Source organism: Cynocephalus volans, chromosome 11 (genome assembly GCF_027409185.1).
Source record: "Cynocephalus volans isolate mCynVol1 chromosome 11, mCynVol1.pri, whole genome shotgun sequence".
Classification (NCBI taxonomy): Eukaryota; Metazoa; Chordata; class Mammalia; order Dermoptera; family Cynocephalidae; genus Cynocephalus; species Cynocephalus volans.
The window spans coordinates 27,970,852-27,996,368 of record NC_084470.1 but is presented as its reverse complement, the minus strand read 5'-3'; the positions used below and the strand labels follow the sequence as shown (position 1 = coordinate 27,996,368).

Sequence of the window (25,517 nt, the reverse complement as noted above, 5' to 3'; positions counted from 1 at the left end):
TCTGTTCCTTTGACAGGGTAGAAGAGGCTGGCCAGGCCCCCCCGGGACACCAGGCTCCAGAAGAAAGACGGTAAGAGCCCTTCTAGACAAGGAGACCCACTGCTGCGGTAGCTCATGTTGGGGTGAAAATGGCTGTTTGTGGAGAGTAGGCAGAGGGTTCTTCTGAGGCTCACTGCCCTGGGGAAACTCTTAGGTCCTCCCTGAGAATAGGGCTGGCAAAAGACTTGGGAAAGCCCCTGAAGCTAAGGTAGGAAAGTGCTGGCTGCGGGAAAATTACCATTAGGAGAGAGAGCTGGGCAAAGAGAACAAAAGAGGCGGCCAACTACGGGAAAAGTGGTCCAAGTTTGGCCTGCTGCTGAGCTGACCGAGGTTGCCAGTGATTGTTTTAAGTCCAGACTCCATTTCTCTGCCAAATTTGGGACTATTGAGAAAAGTCAGGAAAAAAAAAAGAAGTCAGTCGTGGTATAGGCATATCTAAGAGTGAAATTAGGTTACTTGCTCTTAGAACACTTTAGGGGTTTTTTGGTTTGTTTATTTTTAATTTTCAGGTTTGTTTCCATATTTGTTTTATTTTGTTATCTTTTTCATGAGTACTTTTTAAAAAGAGTCTATGTTTGACTGCTTGGAAAAGCACAGAGATTATAAAAGAAAATCTTTATCCAATAAGAAGAGCTATCTTTAATGAAGTGTCCTTAAATGTCTGCATGAGGGTCTAAATTAGGGCTGTCTTGTCTCATTTTGCAACACTTTTTTTCTATTCTCTACTTAGTTATCCATCCTTCTCCAACTTCCTCCACTTCCCCCCACACCAGAATAGAGAATGTTTTAAGACTGAACACAAATAGAAACTAATTTAGTATATTGCATTTATTACTCATTGTATTTTCTGAACAGAAGTTCATAGAAGTAGATATTATTCTCCATCAGGAAAATATTTTTGTATCTTGAAGCACGCACATCTTCTTTGCAAGGCACAGAAAATGGAAATAAGAACAGAGATTACTGTTAGAAATGTGCAGAATTCAATTGCTGGGAAAGCACTTTACTAACACTGTTTTAATACTTTAATGCATTATAAGGATAAAGTAATTCACTTGCTATTAATTTTGCTTTCTAAAAGGATGTAGTGAGCTTACATACCCCTGGAAAATATTTTCAACTTAAAGACTATCATCCAGGAAATCCTAATATGTAAGGATATATTTTTATTGTTTTATAGCCTCTAGAGGCTAATGCAGTATCATCTTGTAATATTTAAACCACACAACTCCTGAGAAATATGGCCCCTTTCTTGGGCTATAGATTCAGCTGTGTCATTCAGGTGAAAAGTAGGACTTCCAATTAAACATGGCAAAGTAAAGGTGTTTTTTACACTGTTCCTTTTTTGTGCAACTCACCAAAAACAAAAGAAATTAAAAATAGAGAAACAAAGAATGACCACAACTTCAAGTCACAGATGATGACAAATACTGGCCAACTAAATCTGAACCCGACTGAGGAAGGATTTGGAGAGCTGACACATAGCAACTTAGCCCTCAAGCACGGATCAGACTTCTCTAAAAGTCACTGCCGTTGCCTGAAAGAGCTGGTGAGCAGAATCCAGGGACACTGTAGATTTTCAGAGGAGCAGGGAATATTCCCATAGAAACACAGTTCAGCAGAGAAGGCAGAAAGAATGAGGAACTGAAAAATATTCCATTTTTATTATCTACAAGGAGTGACCAGGGCCTTGGAGGCTGCAAACAATGAGTAGAGAGGACATAGTGACTATCGCAACACAGAGAAACTATGAGTAAAGGAGCTCTGTGTGAGTTCCATGAATCTCTTAAACACCAGAAGTAGAAGAAAGATGTAGCCCGAAGATAAGTGAAATAATTCATTTGATGAGAAAGTGTTTGAGACATCGTATCTATGTCAAAGCTACTAGCCCAGCTCCAGCTATACCTCCCTGTAAGTTCTTCAACAAACAGGTGGTCCTATTCAAAGATGATTGATCAGAAATATTAATTTTTATTATTAATCAGATGATTAATAACCAGGTCCTATACACACAAGCTGCAAGAGAGAGAAAGAAAACCATGAGCCAAGGGCAGATAAGCCTTTGTTAGAAGACACCTTATTCAAGGAAAAGGTAGAACCCTGGCAAATAGTTCTTCAAAATCTCAAAGAAATGAAGACAACAATGTTGCTCTAAAAAAAAGTTCAAAAGGGCCGGCCCGTGGCTCACTTGGGAGAGTGTGGTGCTGATAACGCCAAGGCCATGGGTTCAGATCCCTATATAGGGATGGCTGGTTAGCCCACTTGGGAGAGCGTGGTGCTGACAACACCAAGTCAGGGGTTAAGATCCACTTACTGGTCATCTTTTAAAACAAAATAAATAAAAATTTTTTAAAAATTTTAGAAGTTCAAAGAATTTACAAGACAATAGAAAGTGAAGAAAGGAAGCTGGGAGTGTGTGGGGAGTAATAGAAGGGGAAAAATGTAGAGATGTAAGCTACAGTAGAAATGTTACCATCTGACATTTCTAATGTTTTCTGTTTCATTTTTATTTTTCTTCTATTAAATTCAAGTAAAATTAAATGTAATATTTTAATTTTAAGATAATGTGACTAGTATGATCGCTTTTTAATCAAAAGTACCACTATTTGTACTTATCTGTAAAAACGATAAAAAGATGTCAGGAATCATGATTACTAAATGTTAATAGTTATTTCTAGATGAAGGATTTGGGGTGACTTTTAAATTTTATTCTGTGTATTTTCTGCATTCGAATATTTAAAAATTAGCATGTATCATTTTCATAACAGAAAAGTAATTATTCTTTTAGAAAGAAGAAAAATCTATACCGTTCACTGCAAAACTCTAAAATGTAGTTAGCTCATGAGCATCGAGGACTCCTCAGTGCAGTAAGATTTGGCTGAACTGATAAGTGATTGAAGGATGGCCAGGGGCGGGATGTGGCATGCAGGGAAATGAACAGCAGCTGACCAAATCTGACCTTTATTCATTCAACAGACATTTACTGAACGCCTGCAATGTACCAGCAGCCCCACTGACTGCTAGAGCTACACATTCAAATAAGACATCGTCTTTTCTCTGAAGGAACTTAGAATCATATTGCAGAGCCTGGGTTCTCAGTCTCAGGACTATTGAGCTGAATGATTCTTGTTATTAATTCTTGTTGTGTGGGGCTGCCTTGTGCATTGCAGGATGGTAATATCATCAATGGCCTCTACTCACTAGGTGCCAGTGGCAACCCTGACTTGTGACCACAAAAATGTCTGCAGACATTACTGAATGTTTCTTGAGGAAGAGGGGGCACTAAATCCCCCTCTTCCAGTTGAGAACCACCATTGTAGGCGACAGACCTGTAGGGTTAGTAAGCTGTTATCAGTGCTGTGCCAGGAGACTATAATGGATGTGTTGGCAGTGCGGGTGTAGCAAGCAGAAAGAACCAGGGACTGAAAGCAGCAGTGCTGGGGGGGTCGATGGGGAAGATGGGTGGGGGGAGGGGGTTGGCTCTTTCTGAGCCAGACTTTGCTGAGTATTAAATAGGTTCTTCGGGTAATGATAGATTCCAGGGATCATGAGAAGTAACTGTAGCATCAAACCAATCACGGTCTTCACTCCTATTCAGTCCAGAGGGCTGATAGTTATGTCTTGCTGATTTCACCCCTCGTGGCCTACTTTAGAGGCATCCTGAAGGGCTCTAGGACAGTCCTTGTGAATGAGTTTTCCGTTAAGACTCCATATTAATGTGATGTTTTACCATTAAGGATGTCCTGCTTTTTTCTTGGTGATTCTCTGTCCCAAATCGGTCCACACGTATCCAGGAAACTAGGCCCTGGTGAACCACCACAAAGTCAGTCTAGGGGGCGCTAAGGAGCTGCACACTCTGTTCTGGGTCATCTTCCTCTCAGGTCCTTTTGGGGAGATTTTCTTTCCTGATGTGCCCACCCACATTCCCTTTAAAGGCAAGTCAGGTTGTCTGTATGTATTACCAGATATCTGTAAGCCCTTGGACAAACCATTGAGACATTTTGGGATTTCATTTTCCCATGTAGGACATTTGAAAATTATAGGTAAAATTGCAGAATCATCTCCCCTATATCCTTGCTTTCTTTTTGTCTCTCACTCCTACCCAAGGTAAGTCTCTCATGACTTTCATTTGGAGCTTAAATCCCAAGTAGCCATTAACAGAGGTGCTAGATGATTAATTTTGGAGACGTTTCCATTATTTGTGTGAATGGTAAATGAAAGTCTGTCTCCTCCATTGGCTTATGAACTCCCAACTAGGGACAGGAGTCAGGCCTTGCTGTCCACCACAGCCCAGCACCTCGAAGAGCGCAGGAACTCAGTAAACACATGTTGTCATAATTCACTGAATCAAGCCCTTTCAAAATCAAACCTTAAGGACACAAGGCAGTAAATGTTTGTTGATGATGTTGCAAACACCATGACTGTGAACCAGAGAAAGATTTTTGAATGTGGAGGTCTGTTCCACGTCTCTTAAATCATACAATAGTGGAAGCTCTTTATTTTGCCTGAGTATAAGGATCCATTCAGTTCCTCCTACGACAGCCAGATGTATTCACTGGGTCTCACCAGGTATGTTTTCTTGCTCCGAGAACCCTGGAGGCTTCTGCTAAATGTAGTAGGAACACATCAACCTGGTCTTCCTGCTGCTTCCCTCTCTTCTCACACTTTTCACCCACGTGGCCTAATTGCCACTACCAAATGCACTTTCTACTTTCCTGCCTCTATGTCATTCCTTATGCTGTGCTTCTGCTGGAAAGACTTCTTACATCCTCTGCCTGTAAGACTACAACCCAATCCTTTGAAATCCATCTCAAAAGCCTCTTCCTCCAGGAAGATTTTCCTGATTTGACCAAGTGGATATATTGCTTTCTTTGAAGCTCGTATCTCTGCCTTCCCCTTTCTTATTGCATTTGCCATACTTTGCCTTGTTATTTGGAATATTTATCTCCTCCTCCCAAACTTAAAGAGGGGGTGTCCCCTGAAGTAAAGGACCATGTGTGTGTGTGTCATCTTTATTCTCCTGTGGTTCACATCCAATATGCTTTGTGGTAGTAGATTTTCTTCTGAGTGAGAATACTACTGGTACATAGTTCTCTAGATGAAACTGAAATGAATTAGAACAGAAATCTTTGTGCTAAAGGAGTGGAAACAGCTTCTTTTCCTTCTTCTGATGGAGAAGATTTAGACTTTCATCTCAAAATGACTCATCAGTGTTTTAAAGAAATAGGCCTCTATTTCCCCAAATACAATCTATTTCTTAGATAACAATGAATTGTGACTAAAATATGATTAGTGGAATTTAGTCTGCTATACTGGCCTCTCAGACAACATTTCAATTTCTATCAAAATGATGTTGTTTGATGTTTACTGAATTTTGCAAATCCCAGATGTCAGTCTTGCTACAACTTTACCAAGTGATCCTAAGTTAGACAACAAAATGCCATTGTCTCTTGATTACCAGATCTAGGAAATATTGATCTGGAATATACCTAGATCCTCACCCTTACATATGAGAATAGTAGGAGAAATCCACTTGATTGTATAGCACCATTGTTTTGATTGGATGTTTTATTAACATACTGAATTGAGTAACTTGCATGCTTAGAATGAATGAATCATTTCTGACAGTAAGCATATTATTTGGCTTTTTAAAAATAAAATTAATTTGGCTATCTTTAATTTTTGAATTTAATCTATTATAAAGTTCAGGGAGTCAATTCTGTTTTTTCTCTGGCTTCCAGCCTTTTGGCTAGTCCACTCCTGATTTCTGGCTTACTTGGTGGTGCTTGGGGAAAATGAAAAGAAAATACAAATCAGTCAATTTTGCAGCTTATGAATAGCTCTAGTAAAAGGTTAGTGGAGGATGAATTGTTGAGCATAATCTGTTCTCATAAGTATCTGTGGATTTCAGTTGTCTATGATTTCAATTAACTATTGCCCTAAAATAGAAATTCAGAGTTGACAACATTTTGCTTTCATGTTGCAATGGATAATTGAGTGTTTTAAGCACTATATGGGAAGTTTTATTTATGTCAGTGCCTTAAAGTGTCCATTACTAATTTAAATAAAAAATAAAAAGCATTTTTTCTAAATTAATGATATCTACTTTTACCTCCTATTTTAGGCAGCTCATGGCCGAAGAGGACTTACAGGCCCACAGGTACAGTGATTTGTTTTTTCTGAAAGTGATAAATATTCTGTGTCTAATCAAGCAGCTGTAATAAAGGCTCTGTAAAGTCTCTTCCAAGCCTAACCTTATTTTGCTTTTTGGTGATAGTGGTTATGAAGTAAAATGTTAGAAAACTTTTAGGCCACAATTTCAAGAATTCAGATCTTAAAATGAAAATTTGGGGGTTTTAATCAAAAACCATAAAAACTAATGACCAGAGATAGTATTTAGCCTAATTATTGTAAAATTTAACTTCATTTGGATTTCAGGTACAAACTCTTAATAATTCAGTGGGTGACCTTTCCTTTAGAGTTTTGTTCAATTAGCTCTGAAACCTTACTTACAAGTTGCATAACCCCATATAAACCAAGAGAATACAGTAAAGTTCTACTACAAATTGTAAATTCTGAATGTTTTGTTTGAAAAGTCGGCTAGCCAAAAAGCCATATCATATCCCTTTTGCACATGTTGGTGATACATTATACATGCTTGTACATGAACGTACATTTTTATCAAAGAACAGTTGTGACTTATAATTTTACAAAACTCACATTCTCAGATTAAAAATACAATGAGGATATATAATAAATTCACTTCAATCACATCATGATAAAACGCCAGAATGTTAAAAATTTAAAAAAAAAAAACCAAAATTTAAATATTATCAAAGTGAAAAGAAGAAAAGACAATTTTATTCATGAAAGGAATGACAAATTAGATCACAGCAGATTCTGTTCAGCAATAATACATGCCAGAACACAACAGAGTGATATCTTGAAGATATAAAGGAAAAATAATTGGTTACCTAGAATTTCATACCTAGTTAAACTATGAATAAATATAAAGTAGACACTTTCAGACGGATGAAGAGAGTTGACCATCCACAGACATTACAACACACATACTTTGTTTTACTTCATCCTGCTGCTTTAAGAAAATATCACAGGCTGGGTAATTTACATAACACCACTCTCTAACCAACTGAGCTAGCTGGCCAGCCAATGTAGGTAATTTATAAGCAATAGAATTTTTTTTCTTATAGTTCTAGGGGCTGGGAAGTCCAAGATCAAAGCACCAGCAGATTCAGTGTCTGGTGAGAACTCTGCTCCAAAGGGGGCACATGCTTGCCATGTCCCTACATGGCTGAAGGGCCTAACAGCTTCCTTGAGTTTCATTATAAAGGCACCAATTCCATTCTGCTCTGCCCCCGTGACCTAGTCACCTTCCAAAGTCCTCACCTTTTAATACTACTGTACGGGAGATTAAGTCTCAAGAAATAGGTTTTGGAGGGACACACACATTCAGACCATTGCACTACTTCAAGGTTAGACTTCAACAAAAAGGAGAGCAAACCCAGAAAAATGGCATAAAATAAATGAAATGAGATTACAGAGAGAAGGTGTTAAGAACTTCTGATTTCTAGGAAAATGTATTAGTGAAGGACATTTAATCGCACTCAACTATACTAGTACAACAACTCAAATATAAACTTAAGCTGTCCTAATATTTGCCTAAATTAAACTTTCTTAGTCCTTTCTTACTCTTTTTGGAATTCTTATCTGTGGTGGAGCCTAAGAACAACGTGAAGAGAATACTTATCTTTTGATCCCTAGATATTTAATACATTTGAATATAAATGTAGTGTTGTAAAATGCCTGGCGATGTTTAAAGAAAACATGGAGTAAATGGTGAATTTTCTGCAGATCACATACACAAGTTAGATACAGTAAAATATAAATTATATTGAAAAAGAAGGTGTGTGTATGTATGTAAATGCATATGTGTAAAGACTGGAAGGAAATACACCAACATACTAGCTGTGGTTACCTCTGCTTGATGAGATTATAGGTTTTTATTTTCTTCTTTGTATTTGCCTTTATGTTTTACAATTCTTGCAAAGATCCTACATTGCCATGTGATTTAAAAAATACTTATAACTTTGCACACAAAGGAAACAAAATTCTCAGAAAACAGTGTTAATAGTTTGATTCTTTCTCACCACAGGGAAAAACCGGCATCCCAGGCCCAGATGGACTTGAAGGCTCACTGGGACTTAAAGGGCCTCAGGTACATATCAAGACCAATTAGGGTGTGAGCACATAAAGAAGAATCTGGGAGTGGGAGAATCTGAAGCCTTGATAGATACATGTTTAAAACATTTTCTGAGATTTGTCCCACTCGAGAGGTGAGAAGGGAATGAATGCGGTGGGCAGCTGTCCCTGTGTGTCGGGTTCGGGCCAGTTAGAGTATTCCAGAGAGAACTTGAGTCAAGGAAAATATTGAGCCTGAGATCTGGGCATTGTGATCAATCTAGTGCAGTAATAACTCAGTATTATTATATTAATATCTGGATGCCCATGATGTTTGCTTCTACTCTAGGAAAGAATTGTTCCAAACACAGCTGGAGTCTTCAGCAGGCTGATCTATAGTGTGGCACCCAGCCTGTCTTTAGCTCACTTCTCCAGGCAGCGCCTCAAGCACTGTTTCCTTTGCAAGGAGCAGGCCATAACTGGCTCTTTATACTGATCGAATGAGGGGAAAGAAAGTATATGCCAGAGAGGCAAAATGTAACCTAAAAAAATAAGGAGAAGGGAAAGGACGTCCTAGAAAATGCTGAGAGGAAAGAAAGAAGGTCAGACCACAAAAAGTTAGAACGTTTTTCCTCTCCAAAATTAGTTTTGAAAGCTTGAGAAATAAGTGTGCTGTTTGGCATATGCAGAGCAATCAATGGTTCTGCTATTTTTCAGTTTTAGTCCACATAGTTAAAAAAAATAAATAAACGTAACTATTATATGTTGGCAGCCTGATGCATGGAAGTTGGATAAAATATCCTTAAACATCAAAAGAGAAACTTTGTCTGCATTTTACCAAGAATTCAGAGCAGTAAATGGTCTTTCCCCTGGACCTCTGTCTCTTTCTAGTTTGATTGCTTTTCTTTGACATTATTTGCCAGCTAGAGAAAGCTCACTTTTCTTGCATTCAAGTGAAAATAGTTGCCACTGGGGTGTGGGGAAGCATTTCAACAGATTGACTGGCTTTATTTTATGCTAAACAAGTAATACTACAGCATCCCTTCTTCCATTTCATAGACCCTTAGTTTTTTTCATGACAATTTAAAAGAAGCAAAAACCAAACACAGCATGAAGGTTTCTCTGTATAACGTATGAAAGCTACAGCTAATAAGCAATATAATATTTCAGAAGCAGAAATATCCAAATTTTATCTTATCACATGCCATGTCTTGTTTATGACGAGTCTTTGGTGTGGTTATTCAACAGAAAATCCATTTAAATATTCTGTTTTTGAAGTTATATAATTAAGGAGTTTTTTCTTTTTGACATAAGAAATGTAGGGATTTAGAGTATGAAGATACTTAGGGTAATTAGAAAGCAATTCTGAAAAGTTCAACTGTTCAGTATTTCCTCCAAGCCTCAGTCACTTTGACTGCAAGTGCCGAATGGCCCAGATTTCATATCCCTGCACAGATGAGGGAGAGCTCAACAGATCAAGACAGAACTGAAGGCATAATGGGAGCTCTCTTTCCAACTTCTGTCCATGTCACTGACTTAGCCTCCACTTTCAATATTCAAGTTAATATTCAGGTGTTCTCTTCTAAGGAGAAAATAATGCTTTAATTCTGTGTACTTAGGGCCTGCGAGGAGAGGCTGGTGTGAAAGGAGAAAAAGGAGGTCTGGGAAGTAAAGGTCCCCAGGTATGTAATGAGAGAGAAATTGACTGCATTCGGCTTTGACCTTAGCTCTAATATGGATGTCTTTGTGGTTTCCTCCTTGCAGATGGAGTTATTTACTACCTGTAAACCAGCAAAGTATATTAGGTTTAACTTCAGTGCTCAGTGTGGTGGCCACATCACATCCTGAACCCCATCTTGCAGAGCAGGCTGTCATTCTGTCGGATGAAGAGGTGGAAGATCTAGCCCTCTTTGCCTCAGCTGCTCAGCTAAGGTCAAGAATTCCTCCTTTATGTAAATCAGGTCACATCACTCCTCTGATCCCAGTCCTCTTGGGGCTTCCCGTCACCCCCAGAATACAGCTTACTTTAGGATTCCTCAACCTGGCTACATATGAGACTCCCCCGGGGATACTGGAAAACATTCCACCACCTGGGACCCTCCCCAGAACACTTAAATCAGAATCTCTGGAAGTGAGGCCAGGGTATCAATTATTTTAAATTCTCCCCAGGTGATTCTAATATATATCCAGGGTTGGAAATAACTGCCTGACTTTAGCACTTTTCCCACTTCAAAGTGCATAAGAATCCCCTAGAGCCCTTGTTTAAATGCAGATTCTGATGCAGTAGGTCTAGGGCAGGGCCTGAGATTCTGTACTTCTAACAAACTCCCAGGTGATGCTGATGCTGCTGATCTCCAGACCACACTTAGAGTAGCAAGGCCCGACATGATCTGGCCCTTGCCTACCTGCCATCATACAGAGTATAGGAGGGTACCTTCAAAAAGTTCATGGAAAAATTTGCATTATCTTTTAATTCTATTTTTGTATGGCTTTTTTGAAGTACCCTTGTATATTTATTTCTTCAGCTGTTTTACTGTATCCTCTTCTAGAGTAGAAGCTGCATGTGGGCCAGGACTTTGTCTTGCTTACACTATATCCCCCAGAGCCCCAAACAGCAGTACTTGGCACATGGTAGAGCTCAACACATATTTGCATAATGAATCAAACAGTAAATGAATGAACGAGACACGGTTGGGAATTGTACTCTACACTAAAACTAGGATAAAGGGAATCCATTACTTTGTGTCTATTGGTTAAACTGGGCAGTGGCCCAACACTTGAGTGGCTGTGTTCATCATCAGAATATTTAAGAAGCCGTTTGTATAAACTTGTATCTCATGACACAGTGTTTTAAAGCATGCTGATGAAGATATTTGCTCTCAATTTTGGTAAAGGTGCTCCTTTAAAAAGCATGATAACTTTAAAATTTCATGGTAGAACTAAATTGATGGAAAATAAGTATTTTGTATTCACATCCTTGAGTTATTAAATGCTTGCTGGCACCGCAAATTAAGATTTACAAAAACAACAACAGTAAATGCCAAGGAAAACATATACTGGGTGATTGTCTCATCTGTTTATATAAAATATTGAGATGTAGATGGGTTGAAATTCAAAGGTCTTGGTATTTCCTTTGCTCTACAGTCCAAAATTGTATCCAACTGGCTGTTATTCAAACAAGTTATTCCAGCCACTCTGTAGTGTACCTCTGTGAGGGAGGCCACTGCAGTCTTGCAGCAATATTGATCATAGTCATAAATCATTCAACCTCATGACATTGCCAGACTTAGTCGAAAGGCACCACTTCTCTCTAATCCAGCTTTTCCATTTATCTGGATGGAAAACATGGTTTTTTTTCTTTGCTCGCTTTTCTTGAAATACTCTTGTCAATACAGTGAAAATGCTGTTTCAAAGATGTGTGGAATTTTTATGTTCAGGACATGATGAATGAGGACTCAAAATTGTTGTTTCCAAAGGAAAACCACTGAGACAAACACAATCAGATATATGAGAGAGTATTGTTCTTTATTGCTCTATAAGTCCACTGCCATAGCTTTCATATTGTTGTATAGCACACAAGGACCAGCCACCAGAGTGGAATAGCATGAGTGTTTTGTAATTGCAGGCTTTACAGTTTTTCTTTGCATATACAGTTAGAAAAAAGGATGTGATTTCTATTAGTGTTCTGAAGGCTTTTTAGCTTACAGTGTTGGGGCATTCTGCATAAAATAAATGTATGCTAATCTGGCCAGATATAAAAGAATACAGTGTGCAGCACAACGAAAAGGAAAAAAGAGCTTTGGAAGGAATGGCATATTCTTTTGCACCTTCCTTTGTTTCCTCTCTGTTTGGTTTACCTGAAGGTCCTGCCCTAATTTAACCAATGCCTAGAAAAATAATGGAAAATCAGACATAAAATACTAATTTTAATTGCAGCACAATTATTCTTTAAATACTTATGCTTTCTTAGTGAAATAATCACTAGTGGCATGTGCAACATCAAGAAAGGCTGGAATTGTTAAAGTGCAAATTTGAAGTACAGAAATTAGTAGAATTTCTGTTGTCATATCTACAAAGCATAACATAGTGGTCAAGGGCATAGAATCTGAAGCCGGACTGCCTGGGTTTGATTCCCAACAGTGTACCTTACTAGCTGTGTGACCTTGGGCAATTTTTTAACCTCTCCGTGCTTTACTGTTTTCTCTACTGTAAGATAAGAATAGTAGTAGCTGCTACCTCATTGGATTGTTGTGAAAAATAAATGTTTCAACATATTACAAGCTTAGAATATTGCCTGCAATGATAAGCACTATATAAATGTCTGTTATTACTACTATCAAAAACTACTGCTGTCAAAATTACCCAATTTAATGGGTATTTAATGCCCGAAGAATGCAAGTCATCAGCCCAAGGAAGACCATAATAGTAATATAACATATGTTAACCTGTATTGCAATTATTAGGTTTCATCATTTTGCATAATCTGTGTTAGATGGTCCATCAACCATTACTTTTACTCATTTGGCAAACATCTACTAAGTGCTTCCTCTGTATGAGGCCCTATGCTAGGATACAATGACAAAACAGACATAGGCCCTAGCCTCAAGTATACCCAGTCTTGTAAAGGAGACTCATGAAAACAAATAATTGAAATGTGATATGTTGAATGTTAAAATAGAATAATTATACCCAAGGTAGAGTGATGGGAGAGAGGATGGGGTTAAATGATGAGGTGAGTGGATTGGGTTTTGCAGGATGAGGAGATATTTTCCAGGTAATCAAGGGAGAGGCAGACATGCAGGAAGAGGAACCAGTTTATATAAAGAGAACTGTCAAGATGAGTTTGGGGAACCATAAATGATTAATATGGTTGGAGTGTAGGATCCATGGAGAATTAGAAATTAAGGTTAAGGGCTGTCTCATAGACTAAACTGTCAAGATCGGCATCTTCTCAGGCATTTGGGGATTTGTTCTTGCATTAGCCCACCTCTTGATTTTTGTTTTCTCAGACTTAGCTCTTGACTCTTACAGTAACTGAGCATTTAATCTCCTTGTTTCTTCCCAGCTTGAATTTGCTGGTTGTGAGTTTTTGCAAAGTTTTACCCTAATGCAAATAAAAAATAATAAGTGGCAAGGATTCCTTTCAAGTGTGAGAAGAATCTGTACTCTTGCCCCTGCCCTACTATGTCCCATCCAAAGTCAAGGCATCCTTGGCGGTTTTCCAACCATTAATCCCAAACTCCTAGTGCAATCCTTTCTGATAAGATGCTAAAGACAATTTTTTAAAAAATAGTTAAACTCTAAAAACCTCCTTTCTATCCTCACTTAACACTAAAGAAATTGTGATTGCCAAGATCTCTGTGACAGACTCTCAACATGGGCAAAAGGCCCCAGCCCAAGTCCCCATATTGGAGGTTTTATCTGGACCCAGACTCCTGCATCAAGTTTGGAGATTCACATTTTTAGAACTCCAATCTGGGCTGCTGCATAGATAGTGAGGGTTTGGGAATCCCATCCCAGACAAGGTCCTTAGAACAGCAGAGTGGCTGGGACTTCAGTCTTTAGAGTTAGATAGAATTAGGTTCAATTTCCATCTCATCTTCTTACTAACTGAGTGATTTGAGGATAAATGTCTTGAGAATCTGTCTTTGATTGGTAAATGGTTTTAATAATATGTATCTTGATGAGTTGTTGTGAAACGTGAAGACTATATCTATTTACTGCTTGCCACAGTGCCTTGCACAGAATAAATGCTCAATAAGAGGCAGCCGTTATGCCAAAGCCGATGAAGGTTTCATCTCTAGCTAATGCTCTTTTCTTTTAAATGCCCTCAGCTTCTCTTTATGTTCCATAGCTGTTTTTGATGTCAAGTCAAGGAAACTCTTTGATAGCTCAGGAGTAGTAGGAAATTTTTCATCTTTCCTTGAGAAACCACCAACATGATTCCTTATCCAACCAGCAATATTTGAGTAGGTAATTTATCTGGGTGACCATTCCCTGAAGCTTGAGCCCCATTCAAACAATCCTAAACCCCAGTTGGGTGCTTTGCGGGATTCAGCATAGGAAACAGAATCAGGTTTTCTGATTTTCTAATGACAAGGTCCTGTATGTATCCATCCATGCATTCATCCAAGACATCTTTTACTTTGGAAGTTCTTAAGACAGGATAATCTCTTACTGTGCTTGTGTGTGTTTGGGGTGACTACACGTGAAATAATATCCCAGAAATGTCCCCAATCTCTTAGAGTTCATTATGCCTGAAGAAATCACAGAAAGTGAGCTCTTAGGCAAAACTTTCAATTTATACCTTGTTGTCAGGGGCAATTAGATTCTCTATCCTTCTTTCTGTGAAGTACATGAAAATTATATATGAAAAACCAACCAATTAAATACACTATTTTATCTTTCTTGGGGATCATTCCCTGGATAGCTGTCTGAATAGATACATAAACAGAAGAATGGATTTATGAGTTCTAAGTACTGGATGATGTTCCAGAGATATGAAATCAATAGGATATGCCTCTTCCTTCAACAAGTATGCAGTCTCGTCTCTAGTGAATGAGAGAGAGAAATGAATTAACAATTATATAGGGAGTAGAGGAATCCGTGGGACAAGTGTGAGGCCCAACACAGCCTGGGGGTCCAGGTATTCTTCCTGAAACAGTGATGCTAAATGTAAGATTTTCAGAAGAGGGAGACACGGACCAGCTAAGGGAAACCACTTGCGTAAATGTGGAGGGAGACAAGACAAGAAATAGTAGCTCAGATGGTTTCACGTGCATGAACGCAGAGTGGCTGAAGTAGACACAGAAGGCGAGGCTACAGAAGCGCAATACCAAAATTCCAAGGGATTTTACATATTAGGCAGACCTTAAACTTTATCCTGAAAGCTACTCAGAATTCAGAATTTCAGGCAAGAAAGTGGTAGCGTCAGCCTGACATTTTAAATCACTGACAAAATGGTGAAAAATAGATTAGAGAAAGGCCCGCCGCATTCGGGGAAGCCAAGGATTTAGGCAGGATGCAAGAAGGGCCTGAATGCAGAGTGATGGAAGAGGGATAGACACAGAAAGGGGACAGGTTGTGGGAGACTTGCGGCTGGGTGGTTTTGAGAGGTGAGCTAGAGGGCAGGGTCTGAGATGGTTCTCAGGGTTCTGGCTTGGGGTTGGGGGAATTAAAGGGTGACACCATTCCTCCATGAAAAGAATATGAGACTAGAAGTATGATTTAAGGTAAATACGATTATTTTTGATAATCAATTTCTATGGGGTATCCAACGGGCATTTTAATGTATTGGTTTGGTGTTCAGTTGAGTGGCCTGGACTGGAGATGCACATATCTAGGAGCCATTGTGTAGAAGTGGTGCGTGAATGTGTGGGGTGCCAAATGGGAGGAGGGGATGAAGTGAGAAAAATAAGGTCAGAGGATAGAGCCCTGAGGCACGTGGAGATTGAAGAGGCAAATAGAAGGAGAGTCTTCGAAGGTTAATGAGAGAAGACAGGAGACGGAGGAAGACCATGGTAACTTGGCGTTATGGAAATCAACAGAAAAGTTTCAGAGAACTCAAACTTGGTAAGGGCAGAAAAATGTCAACCGGATTGAATATGAAGGTTGTGGGAGTTAGCTCCATGCAGTGGTGTAAATGAAAGTTAAAGGTGAAGGGTTGAGAGCTATCTATGGAGGGTGAAGAAGTTGAGACTTTTCTCTTAAGATAAAGAAGGGAGGGGAAAAGATGGGGGATTATGGAAAGACTATTATTATCTCCCCTAGTAAGTAATTCATTTTTCAGTAGTCCTTCCTCTTAGGAAATTTTTATGTCCAAGTTATTATGTTTTTAATCTTTTAAAAAATTAAAAGGTTAATGTTAATTTTTTTGTTCTGAACAAAATTAAGTTCCTAAGAGTCATGCTTATTACACAAAGATTGATTTATTTTTAAATTATAGCAATCTTGACCAAAGATATGTGAAAATGATTTCAACTCGCTGGTATTGGGGTTATTTACAAGTACCTGTAAACAGTTTTACCAAGGAAGATTTCTTTTGCCATATGTTTGGATATCCCAAAGGAAAAATCTGATCTCGAGAGTTAAGAACAGAGGAAGTCAATTGTATTGTCTCTGAGTTGGGATTTTAAAATGTTCAGTTCTAAAGCTGTTCCAATAAAATATGCTTTCTAAAATGTTGGAAGATCTTCTATTACAGCTAATGGATTTTATACATAGATACGTGTTATGTTTATCCATTTGTTTAGGTTTTATTATTATGTTCTTCAGTAAAATCCTAAAGCTCTCTTTATGTTCGTCTTATATCTTTTTTGTTTAATTTATTCTAAGTATTTTAGTTTTTTCTCCTATTGGTAAATGGGAATTTACGTTCACTTTTCTAACTTATCGCTAGGAAAGAGAAAACTATTCCAGACTATTTATTTTGTACTACCTGAACATATTTTGTTATTAATGCTAATTGTTTTTAGTAAAGTTTCTTGAGCTTTCTAATGTACAAATCATATTATTTGCAAATAAAGGTAAGTTTACCTTCAAAAAAAAAACACTTTCTACCAAAGTAAGAGACCAGTAAGAATATATAGTTCAAGGCAAATGTCATTTGGGATGCCTTTAAATACACACACACACACACACACACACACACACACACACACGTATGTATATACGTGTATTTACGTGTATTTTTTTTTCTTTTGTGCCTGACCAATATGTGAATCTCCAAACTTGGTCCGAACCCTTGGCCTTGGGGCTATAACACCACACTCTAACCAACTGAGCCAACCAGCCAGCCCCTGGAATGCCTTCTTTAAATGTTAGACATTTTAGCAACATCTGCTCTAAGAACAGAACAGTGAGAACCTAAAATATCTTTGGAAGAGAAAATTCACAAGGAAGCACGATCATTTAGGCAACATCTGGCATGAATTACCATATTAATTTTCTTTGATTTACTAGTCTTTATATGACAGCTGCAATGCTTTTTTCCAGAGCAGGAATCAATGCAGCCATAACTCTTCTCTCATCTGGCGTTCATTTTCCTCTTAGAGGAGACACAAAGGGTTTGAAAGAAACATGCTTTATATTTTGCTATATTTACATTCCTTGTTTTGTTTCAGGGGCCTCCAGGACCTGGAGGAGAATTAGGGAATCAAGGCCATTCGGGAATCCAAGGAAATAAAGTAGGTCACATTCTTTATACCCACCAAAGTGGGGGTTTTCTACTCAAGAGAATTGTGCCTGGTTGTATTAGCCAGCGCCCTTTCAACATCAAGAAAGCCACATCTCACTGTCCCTAGACCCTGGCTTGATTCCTAGAGAGCCAGAAACCTCTAAGGACATGGGTGTGGACCAGAATGAGATCAAGGATTCCAGCTCAGCCTAATCTCATGAGGAGCTACACCCAGTCGGAGCTGAGGGATCTCAGGGAATGAGGGGTGTCCTGGGGCAGGCCTTCCTTTCTCTCTCCCACCCTCTCTGCCTCCGTCTTTCCTTCCCATTTTCTCTCCCTCCTGTTTTTCCTCCCTCCCTCTCTTCTTCCTTCCTTCCTTCCTTTCCTCCATTCATACAAACCTTAGCTGAGTACCTTTGAAGACCAAGGCACTGTACTAAGCATTCAATTGGGCTGGAAAATCAGCTCCAGGAGAGTAGAGATCTTTGTTTTGTTCACTGGTATATCCCTAGAGCTTAGAACAGTGTCTGCTATGTAATAAATGCTTAGTAAATATTTGCCAAATGAATGAATTTCTGGGTTATTTAATGGTAAATGTGACATGAAATTAATCCCACAGAATTTAGAAAATTTTCAAGACAATAAGCTATGACATAAAGTAGGCAGGGATAAGGTGCTACAGTGGGGGTTTAGACATTGCATTAATAAAAGCGTTTCTGGGTTGGGAAAAGAGGCATCATAGAGGATACAGATTTTGAGTGGGTCTTAGAAGACAAGGTTTAGGCAAGCAGGGCGGAGTTGTGGGGGACTTTAGTGAAAAGAAACAGTGAGATGGAAGACATGGGGTTGGAAAGTCCTAAATAGGCAACCCAGTGTAGAAATATTTTGAAGCCTGACAGATTGAAAGCTAGGAGACCAGTTGTCATACTCTCATGGTCTCCAAGACAAGCAGTGATTGGGTGACTTATTAGGGCAAGGACTTAACTTTCATGATTCTGTAGGACTCTTCCAATAGGAAACTAATGCAGAGGGAAGAGGCTAGATGCCTCGGGGGCTTCCAGCCCGAGTGGTGACTCCATCACAGACATAGGGAAATCATGAGGAAGAGCAGGATTAAGAAGGAAGAAAATCACTTGGTTTCGGGGAGGAGAGGAAAGTGTTTAAGTCTGGTTGGAAATGCAGGTTTCAGAGTCATTTGAATGAAAAAAAAATTTGGTGATGCTTATTTATAAGAAGTTTAAGAAGAAACAGAAGACAGCGAATTATTAGGACGAGAGGAAAAGAAACAGAAAAGCACACTGGATTCTAAGAAGAAGAGTTTAAGAAGGGGAGGCCAAGAGTATGAACTAGTACAGAAAAGTTAAGGGGGTAGGAGTAGAGAATCCATGACATTCGGCAGATAAGATGCTCCAAAAAATAGTGTCAAAAGCGTGGCAATTGAGAGGAGGAGGAAGGGAGACAAACTGCAGGGCCTGAGCAATGTGTTGGTGAGCAGGAAATCGATACAGTGCTGTAAGCTACTGTCTGGAGAAACTCGGCCTTTAAGGAGAGGAGGACATTAGCTACTCATACTGGCAAGGTCTAGGAATGGTTGCAGAGGGATTTTGTTTTCAATGCTAGGAGAGACTGTAGCATGTTTATGGTCAGGTAAGAGAAAACCAGGGAGAAAGAGGGAGATTGAAGATGTAAGAAGGAATAGATAGATATATAGGAACTCTCTACTATTTTATAATATTTCTTTAAATCAAAAACTATTCAGAAGTTTAAAACTTTTATTTTTTAAAAAAGGATTAACCTTCCTTTGTAAACCTGTGTTAATTTTCCCATGTAGCTGGACCTTCCTTAAAGTAATACCGAGATTGATTTACAGCCCACAGTAGATGATGTACTCTTCAGAAGTCAGAAACTATTCCCAGGGATCCTGTGCTTTCTTGGTCATCTTGATTCATGCTCAAAATCTTAAAAACTATATTAATAAATCTACTGTCTTTGCAGCAGCCAGATAATTTGCATGCATCATCACAGGAAACAATTTTGTTAATTTTTTTTAAACAATACAGAGCTTCCTCCCTGACTCATGGGAAAGATGTTTTCACGGTACTGAGCTGCTAAAATGGCAACTTGCACTAAACAATAAATCAGCAGCCTTGCTGAGCCTTCACTTATCAATGTAGGACATTTTATTGGCCAGTAGCAGCAGCTCCTCTTGTATCATTTGTACAACACACAGTCCTGGGCACAAACATGTTGTCATGTGCATGATACACATGGATGGAACTGAATGTTGTGTTAGTACCATCATTTCTGATTTCCATTTCAAAAATAATCTAACAAAGATATATTTCATTGTTCTGTTTAACAGGGAGAACCTGGAGATCTGGGAGAAAAAGGAGCTATTGGCTTTCCAGGGCCTCGAGGCTTGCAGGTTTGTGTTTTATCACTACTTTTGAGCCGGCCCTCGGAATCTTTTAATTCAATAAATATCTGGTGTGGTTCTCTGAGATTTTAAAAGATACCATCCCAATCTGGCTTTACAGGGTTCTAGAAATTGTTAGAGATATTATCCTCATCTTGGATTAGTTCCTTAGCCAGTTTTCCGAAGGTGGCAATTCCCCAGGTACCAAACATCATAGCAGGGATGCTCTTGAAGCCAAATGGTAGAATGGACAAAACTTGTCTTTAGCATTCCCACAACCCTTCTTCCAACCTTTCCTCTCATCAGAACCTCTTCATCATAAACCCATCCCATCCTTCCCCCAATTCTGAGAGCTTCTCACTAAGGCCTTTTACAAGGGTCAGACAGTACAAATTTAGGAGTTCTTGTTTTTGTTTAGCAAACTGAGAACAGATTAGAGCTAAGGTATTAAAATACAAATGTTATCCAAAAAAGGTAGTACTACTATACACTTTTATTGAAAGATACTATATGCCTGACATTTTCTCATTTAATCCTCATGACAACACTGTGAGTAGGTATAATTATTATTCCCATTTTACAGATGGGAAGACTAAAGGACAGTGCATTGTCTATGTCTGTTACTGACACTTGCCTTCAGTGCCACTGTCACAAAATGTTAGTGTCTTGCCCCAGAGGGAGGATCCTGTTCCCTAGCTACTTTCCCTTAAGCCAGAAAGCTGGCTATCTTGTCCTCTTGTGAGTAAGCCTACCTCTGTCTGCAATCTGGGATGTTTGTAATTAATTTCTTTGCTTACAGGGCGATGATGGCAGTCCAGGTTACGGTAGCATCGGAAGTAAGGGAGCAAAGGCAAGTCACATCTACTGGAAGCTGGACATTTTCCATTTACTTTTTGTTGTTTGTTTGTTTGCTACATTTAAGAGAAAAAAGAAAGCACTGAATAAAGCAGTTCTGGACATTTAGAAATATGAGAGGTCTTCAAAATTTCATGGAAAGATTTGTATTATCCTTTAGTTCCATTTTTTCATGAACTTTTTGAAGTACCCTTGTATGTTTTGGTAATTTATTTGCTGATACCCCATGGGGAACGTGGTAGGAGAAAAGACTGTGATGGCTTAAGGTGCAGGCAACAATTTAAACTTGAAAATGAATTTTCTGTTCTTTGCAGTGATGTGTGGCTAGGGCCTGATTTGTTCTAGCCTGAACAGCATATCTAATCTTAGCACCTCAGTCCTCAGCTTTACTCAGGGAGGTGTTCTAAAATTTGTCTTCCTCTTATTATGTTTGCTTTAGCCATTAGTGAGAGGTTTTTCAGGGTTTTTCTAAATCCATTGGGCAGTTCATCAGAATGGTAATTTAATATTGCCACTGAATATTTAAGTGGCTGGAAGTGAAATAGATGTTTATCAGGACAAGTGATTTCGATGTACCAATAATAACCACTAAGAAATCATAAAGAAAAAGAGCCAATCATAATTACAAAATCTACAAAAATATAATATAAAGATATCCTTTCTGTAAAATGTTTGAGATCTATGGCAAAGAATTGCTGACATATAAAAAGAAAACTTCAATACAGAGAAACATTTCAAAATCTTGCTGGAAAGTCTAAAATATTATAAAGGTTCAATGTAATTCCAAGTAAAAACCCAATGGAAATGATGCAAGAGGCTGTCTGGAAAAATAAATATCCAAAAACAGCTAAAACTTTTTAAAAAATAAAACTAGTGAATGAGCAATTTCCAGTAAAGTGTTCATTAGAGTAGAGACTAGTTGAAAACAATCTTGATGTCACATACAAAGGGAAATAAATATTAAGTAGCTAAGGGCATTGGAATATTAGTGACACTATAAAATGAATGTATGTGAAGTTTATAATTATGTAAAGAAATTTTTATATGGCAAGTAAAACTTCAGAAAAACATTTATCCCAATTGTGCTAAAATGCATTTCAAACAGCTAAAAGGAAATATGACAAAATATGTATAATAGTTCTGGGTAGTAAGGTTTGGGTGGTTTTTATTCTTTCTATTCTTTTATATTATATATATATGTTTGAGGATTTATTACTTTTAATAACCAAAAAATAAACTTTATTTTAAATATTTGTTTTTTCCATTAAATAGATTATTTTTATCTTGTCAACTGTAGTCTTTGGCCAAAATAAGGTCAACAGAGAGCCCCCAAATGAATGGTCAAGTTTTGACTCTCTGTAAGCTTCCTAAGTTTCTTTCCTGAAATCCATTTTAAGAAGGTTGTTTCATTTAGAAAACTAGAGGTGGAAAAGGGGAGGGGAGGCAGAGAGCAGGGCTCATGAGGAATTGGTCAGTGGACACAAAGAATGACTGTGTATTGCAATGATGAATAAGCTAACTATAGATCTAAGCAGCACACATTCTACACGATTATTGAAAATCAACGTTGTACCCCACATGTATGTATAATAAAAAATAAATAAATAAAAATTAATTAATTAATTAAAATAAAAAGAAGGTGGTCTCAGAGACACATGGCCAAATGACCACCTATTCTGCTATGCACATACAGAAGGAGAGCTGATTTGTGGTTCTTCAGATGTGTACTTTTAGCCACTTATGTTCTCGTGAAATTTTGGTAGAACCAGTAAGTAGTTTAATTTAGAAATTGGAGATAGTTTCTCAAATAGTGCTGTACGGTTTCTAGTTTTCATTTGTTTTGGCCCTTCCTTAGTTCAGAGGTACTAAAACTAAACAAAGCAGCAGGTAAAAAATTAAATTCAGTATACACCTACTGGGGTGATGTGTGTGTATATTAATTTTCTCTATTGTCAATTATAGGGGCAAGAGGGATTCCCTGGAGAAAGTGGACCTAAGGTATTGTATACTTCCTGGTAACTAGAGATCACTCAGAAATACTCCTGGGGTTATGAAATATATCCTAAGCCAATGGAAGGATAGTTAATCACAAATGAATGTTCTACCTTTGTGGGGGAAAGGAGAAAAGAAAGAAATGGGACAATTTTTTTTTCAATTTTTAAGATTAGAAGTGTAGGACTTTTAAAAATTATTTTATTTCTAGTCTTTTAATTCATAGGTAAAGGAAGAAAGATAATCCTTTTTTAACTTTTCTTCTCAAATGTACTCCTTCCCCTCTGTCATATGTATTTTCTTCTTTGCTCAAAGCAAACTAAAATGTAAAGAAAACTAAAATTGTCAGATTTTGACTGGCTCAATTTTCACTGTATGATAAATCATCTCCAGATCACAAGTTAGCAATGATATCCTTTACCTTAAGGCTTTCACTTTTTCTAGAAATGCTTACTGAACTCAGTAAATGCCAGGTCCTGTGATAGGGTAAAAGGACAAAAAAAAGGGCATGGTTTGTGTCTCCAAGAAGCCTGTGTTCTGGCTGGGAAGACAGAGCAGTAAAGCAATGGAGATGCAGTGAGCTGTGGAGAGAGCTGTACGAATGAAAAAAAAAGCAAAGAAAACCATTAAAGACAAAATGTATATAAAAATATCTTCATGTTGGAATTAGTTTAAAAAGACGAATATATCTCCTTGAGATAATTATTTGATTTTAATAACCATTTTATTTAATGAACTTATTTAGGGTGAGACTGGGGACCCCGGTGGTCCCGGAGAGACAGGACCCAAGGGAGCTGGAGGCAAAACGGTAAGCTTCTTAGATTCCAGCCGCTGACAAGCTCGGTTACCGTGGGAAGTCCTCCTTCATGCATTTACAATCATCTGAGTTGTCTCTTGTTCCCAAAGACGTGTGAAATGTGCATAGTTTTGTTAAGGCAAACTTGGGGAAGGGAAATGGATGTATTACTCATCCCTCAATGCCAGCGAGAAGGCAACGAACTGTTTTAGTCAAGTTCACCTGTACTGGCTGCCAATGTACCTTTCTTAACACTGGAAATGAGTTTTTAAGAAATCCTGCTGATCCAAAACAGGTTTTGCAGTGCCAAAATATGACCAGTTTAATCCTGTCTTCCTGGCAGAGTTAGTGCAACCTAAAGCCCATTGGCATCTTGTCTTCGCTATTAAGGTTTTTTAAAAACTACTTTTAACAAGGTATATGCTGAAAGGTCCTCTCCTCGTTTAGCTCAAGCTCTCCTCTCATGTGCTTTGTGAGAAAGTTCCTATTCCTTATGTCACTGAATATGTCTTCCTGATTTTGTGGAGGGGCTTAGACATTGCCTAATGCTTTTGGATCACCCGGAATAAATATGAGTCTCCAGGAATCTTATTAGGCTTCCTTAGGTTCTAGTGCGTTCAGAATGGATTTCTTGCATTTGCTGACTGTATGTCTTACAGTATATATAAATGAGATGGCTATAATAAAAAAAAAATCTTAAGGTAATTGTCTCTCACTACAGCCTTCATCTCTTCTCTTTTCTTCAGAACAGCGCTGATCAGGTGAACTGGTCTTGATATGTTAATTAGCAAGAATTTTTAAAAGTCTGATAAAAATTTATACTTCAGCTATAAGTACTGTGCATACCTTTGTCTTCATAGTTAATTTTACTCTAATCTAGTTTTTTTTTCCCTACAAACTGTAACAACTTTATGCATAGAGATTATTTGTGTAAGTTTTAGGGGTACAAAAGAAGGAAACTTCTCTTTCCCTCCCTCCTGCTTATCCCAGAAGGATGGCTTCCCAGCTATAATTCTTTTCCTTATACATGTTTTTGGATGGCTATCCTTTAACATTATGCTCTCAAAAAGAAATGAAGACTGATGTAATTAGAAAAATAATTGGAAAAGACTTCCAAATTAATTCAGATGTCATCTGCATTGAAGCATCTCTGGATCATTTCCCTTGGCTTGTTAATGAAGTAGTTTAACCTTGAACATCAGAAGCATGCTAACAAGTTGCTAACAAGTTCAGCTGTTTGTTGGTTCCTCCCTTCGTAGCCCATTAATCATTTTTTTTTTTAAGCCAATAAACTAATAGGAAACAAAAACGTTTTCTCTTGGCCTTTGGAAGTATTTGAATTTCTTTTTTGTTCTCCATGTTGGACAGTTTATCACTGTTTGTAACTTGCTTATTTCATCTACCCCCCTGCTTTTTCTACCTCTCCATGATCATTTTTGGATTTGAAGTAAAAGTTTAGATGTTGAAAAATTCGAGGTTTTCCCATGAATTTTCTATAGGAAGATTTTGGTAAAACTTTGCCCTAAATTCTGAAATGATTATATGAGGGTACTTCAAGGAGGTTGTGGAAAAATAGAATTGAAAGTTAATGTGAATCTTTCCGTGGACTTGTTGAAGACCCCTTGTATTTCCAGTTTAAGTTCACTAAATCTTCACCTAGATTTGAAAAAAAAAATTTTTTTTTAAAATTTCTCCATATGCATGTATGTTTGCATATGTTTTACTTTTTGTGTTTCTTTTTTTACCAACTTTACACGTACACATAGATTAGAGCAGGATCATCGCACTGCTGCCACTTGGAGCTGAATGGTCCTTTGTTGTGGCGGGCTGTCCTATGCATTGCAGGATGTTTAGCAGCATCCCTGGCAATACCCACTAGATGCCAGCATCAACCACCCTCCTCCCCCCACTATGACAACCAAAAATGTCTCCAGACATTGCCATATGTCCCAGGAAAGGGGTGTGTGTGTGGAAATTCTCCCCAGTTTAACGAGTCATATAACTTCACAAGGTCTGTTACTAGGGAAAAAAAAAAAAAAGGCAGT

The 25,517-nt window shown here is 38.1% G+C and overlaps 1 protein-coding gene across 1 annotated transcript in view; it reads left to right on the top strand.

The window, feature by feature from the left end:
* The window catches only part of LOC134390413 (collagen alpha-6(VI) chain), a 105,973-nt gene that overhangs the window by 38,297 nt on the left and 42,159 nt on the right, over positions 1 to 25,517 (top strand). Inside the window, exons 19-27 of the mRNA XM_063113729.1 lie at positions 17 to 70; positions 6,164 to 6,199; positions 8,213 to 8,275; positions 9,858 to 9,920; positions 17,361 to 17,423; positions 19,776 to 19,838; positions 20,629 to 20,679; positions 22,647 to 22,682; positions 23,422 to 23,484. Coding sequence (XP_062969799.1) covers positions 17 to 70; positions 6,164 to 6,199; positions 8,213 to 8,275; positions 9,858 to 9,920; positions 17,361 to 17,423; positions 19,776 to 19,838; positions 20,629 to 20,679; positions 22,647 to 22,682; positions 23,422 to 23,484 — 492 coding nt within the window. The remainder of the gene's footprint in view (positions 1 to 16; positions 71 to 6,163; positions 6,200 to 8,212; positions 8,276 to 9,857; positions 9,921 to 17,360; positions 17,424 to 19,775; positions 19,839 to 20,628; positions 20,680 to 22,646; positions 22,683 to 23,421; positions 23,485 to 25,517) is intronic.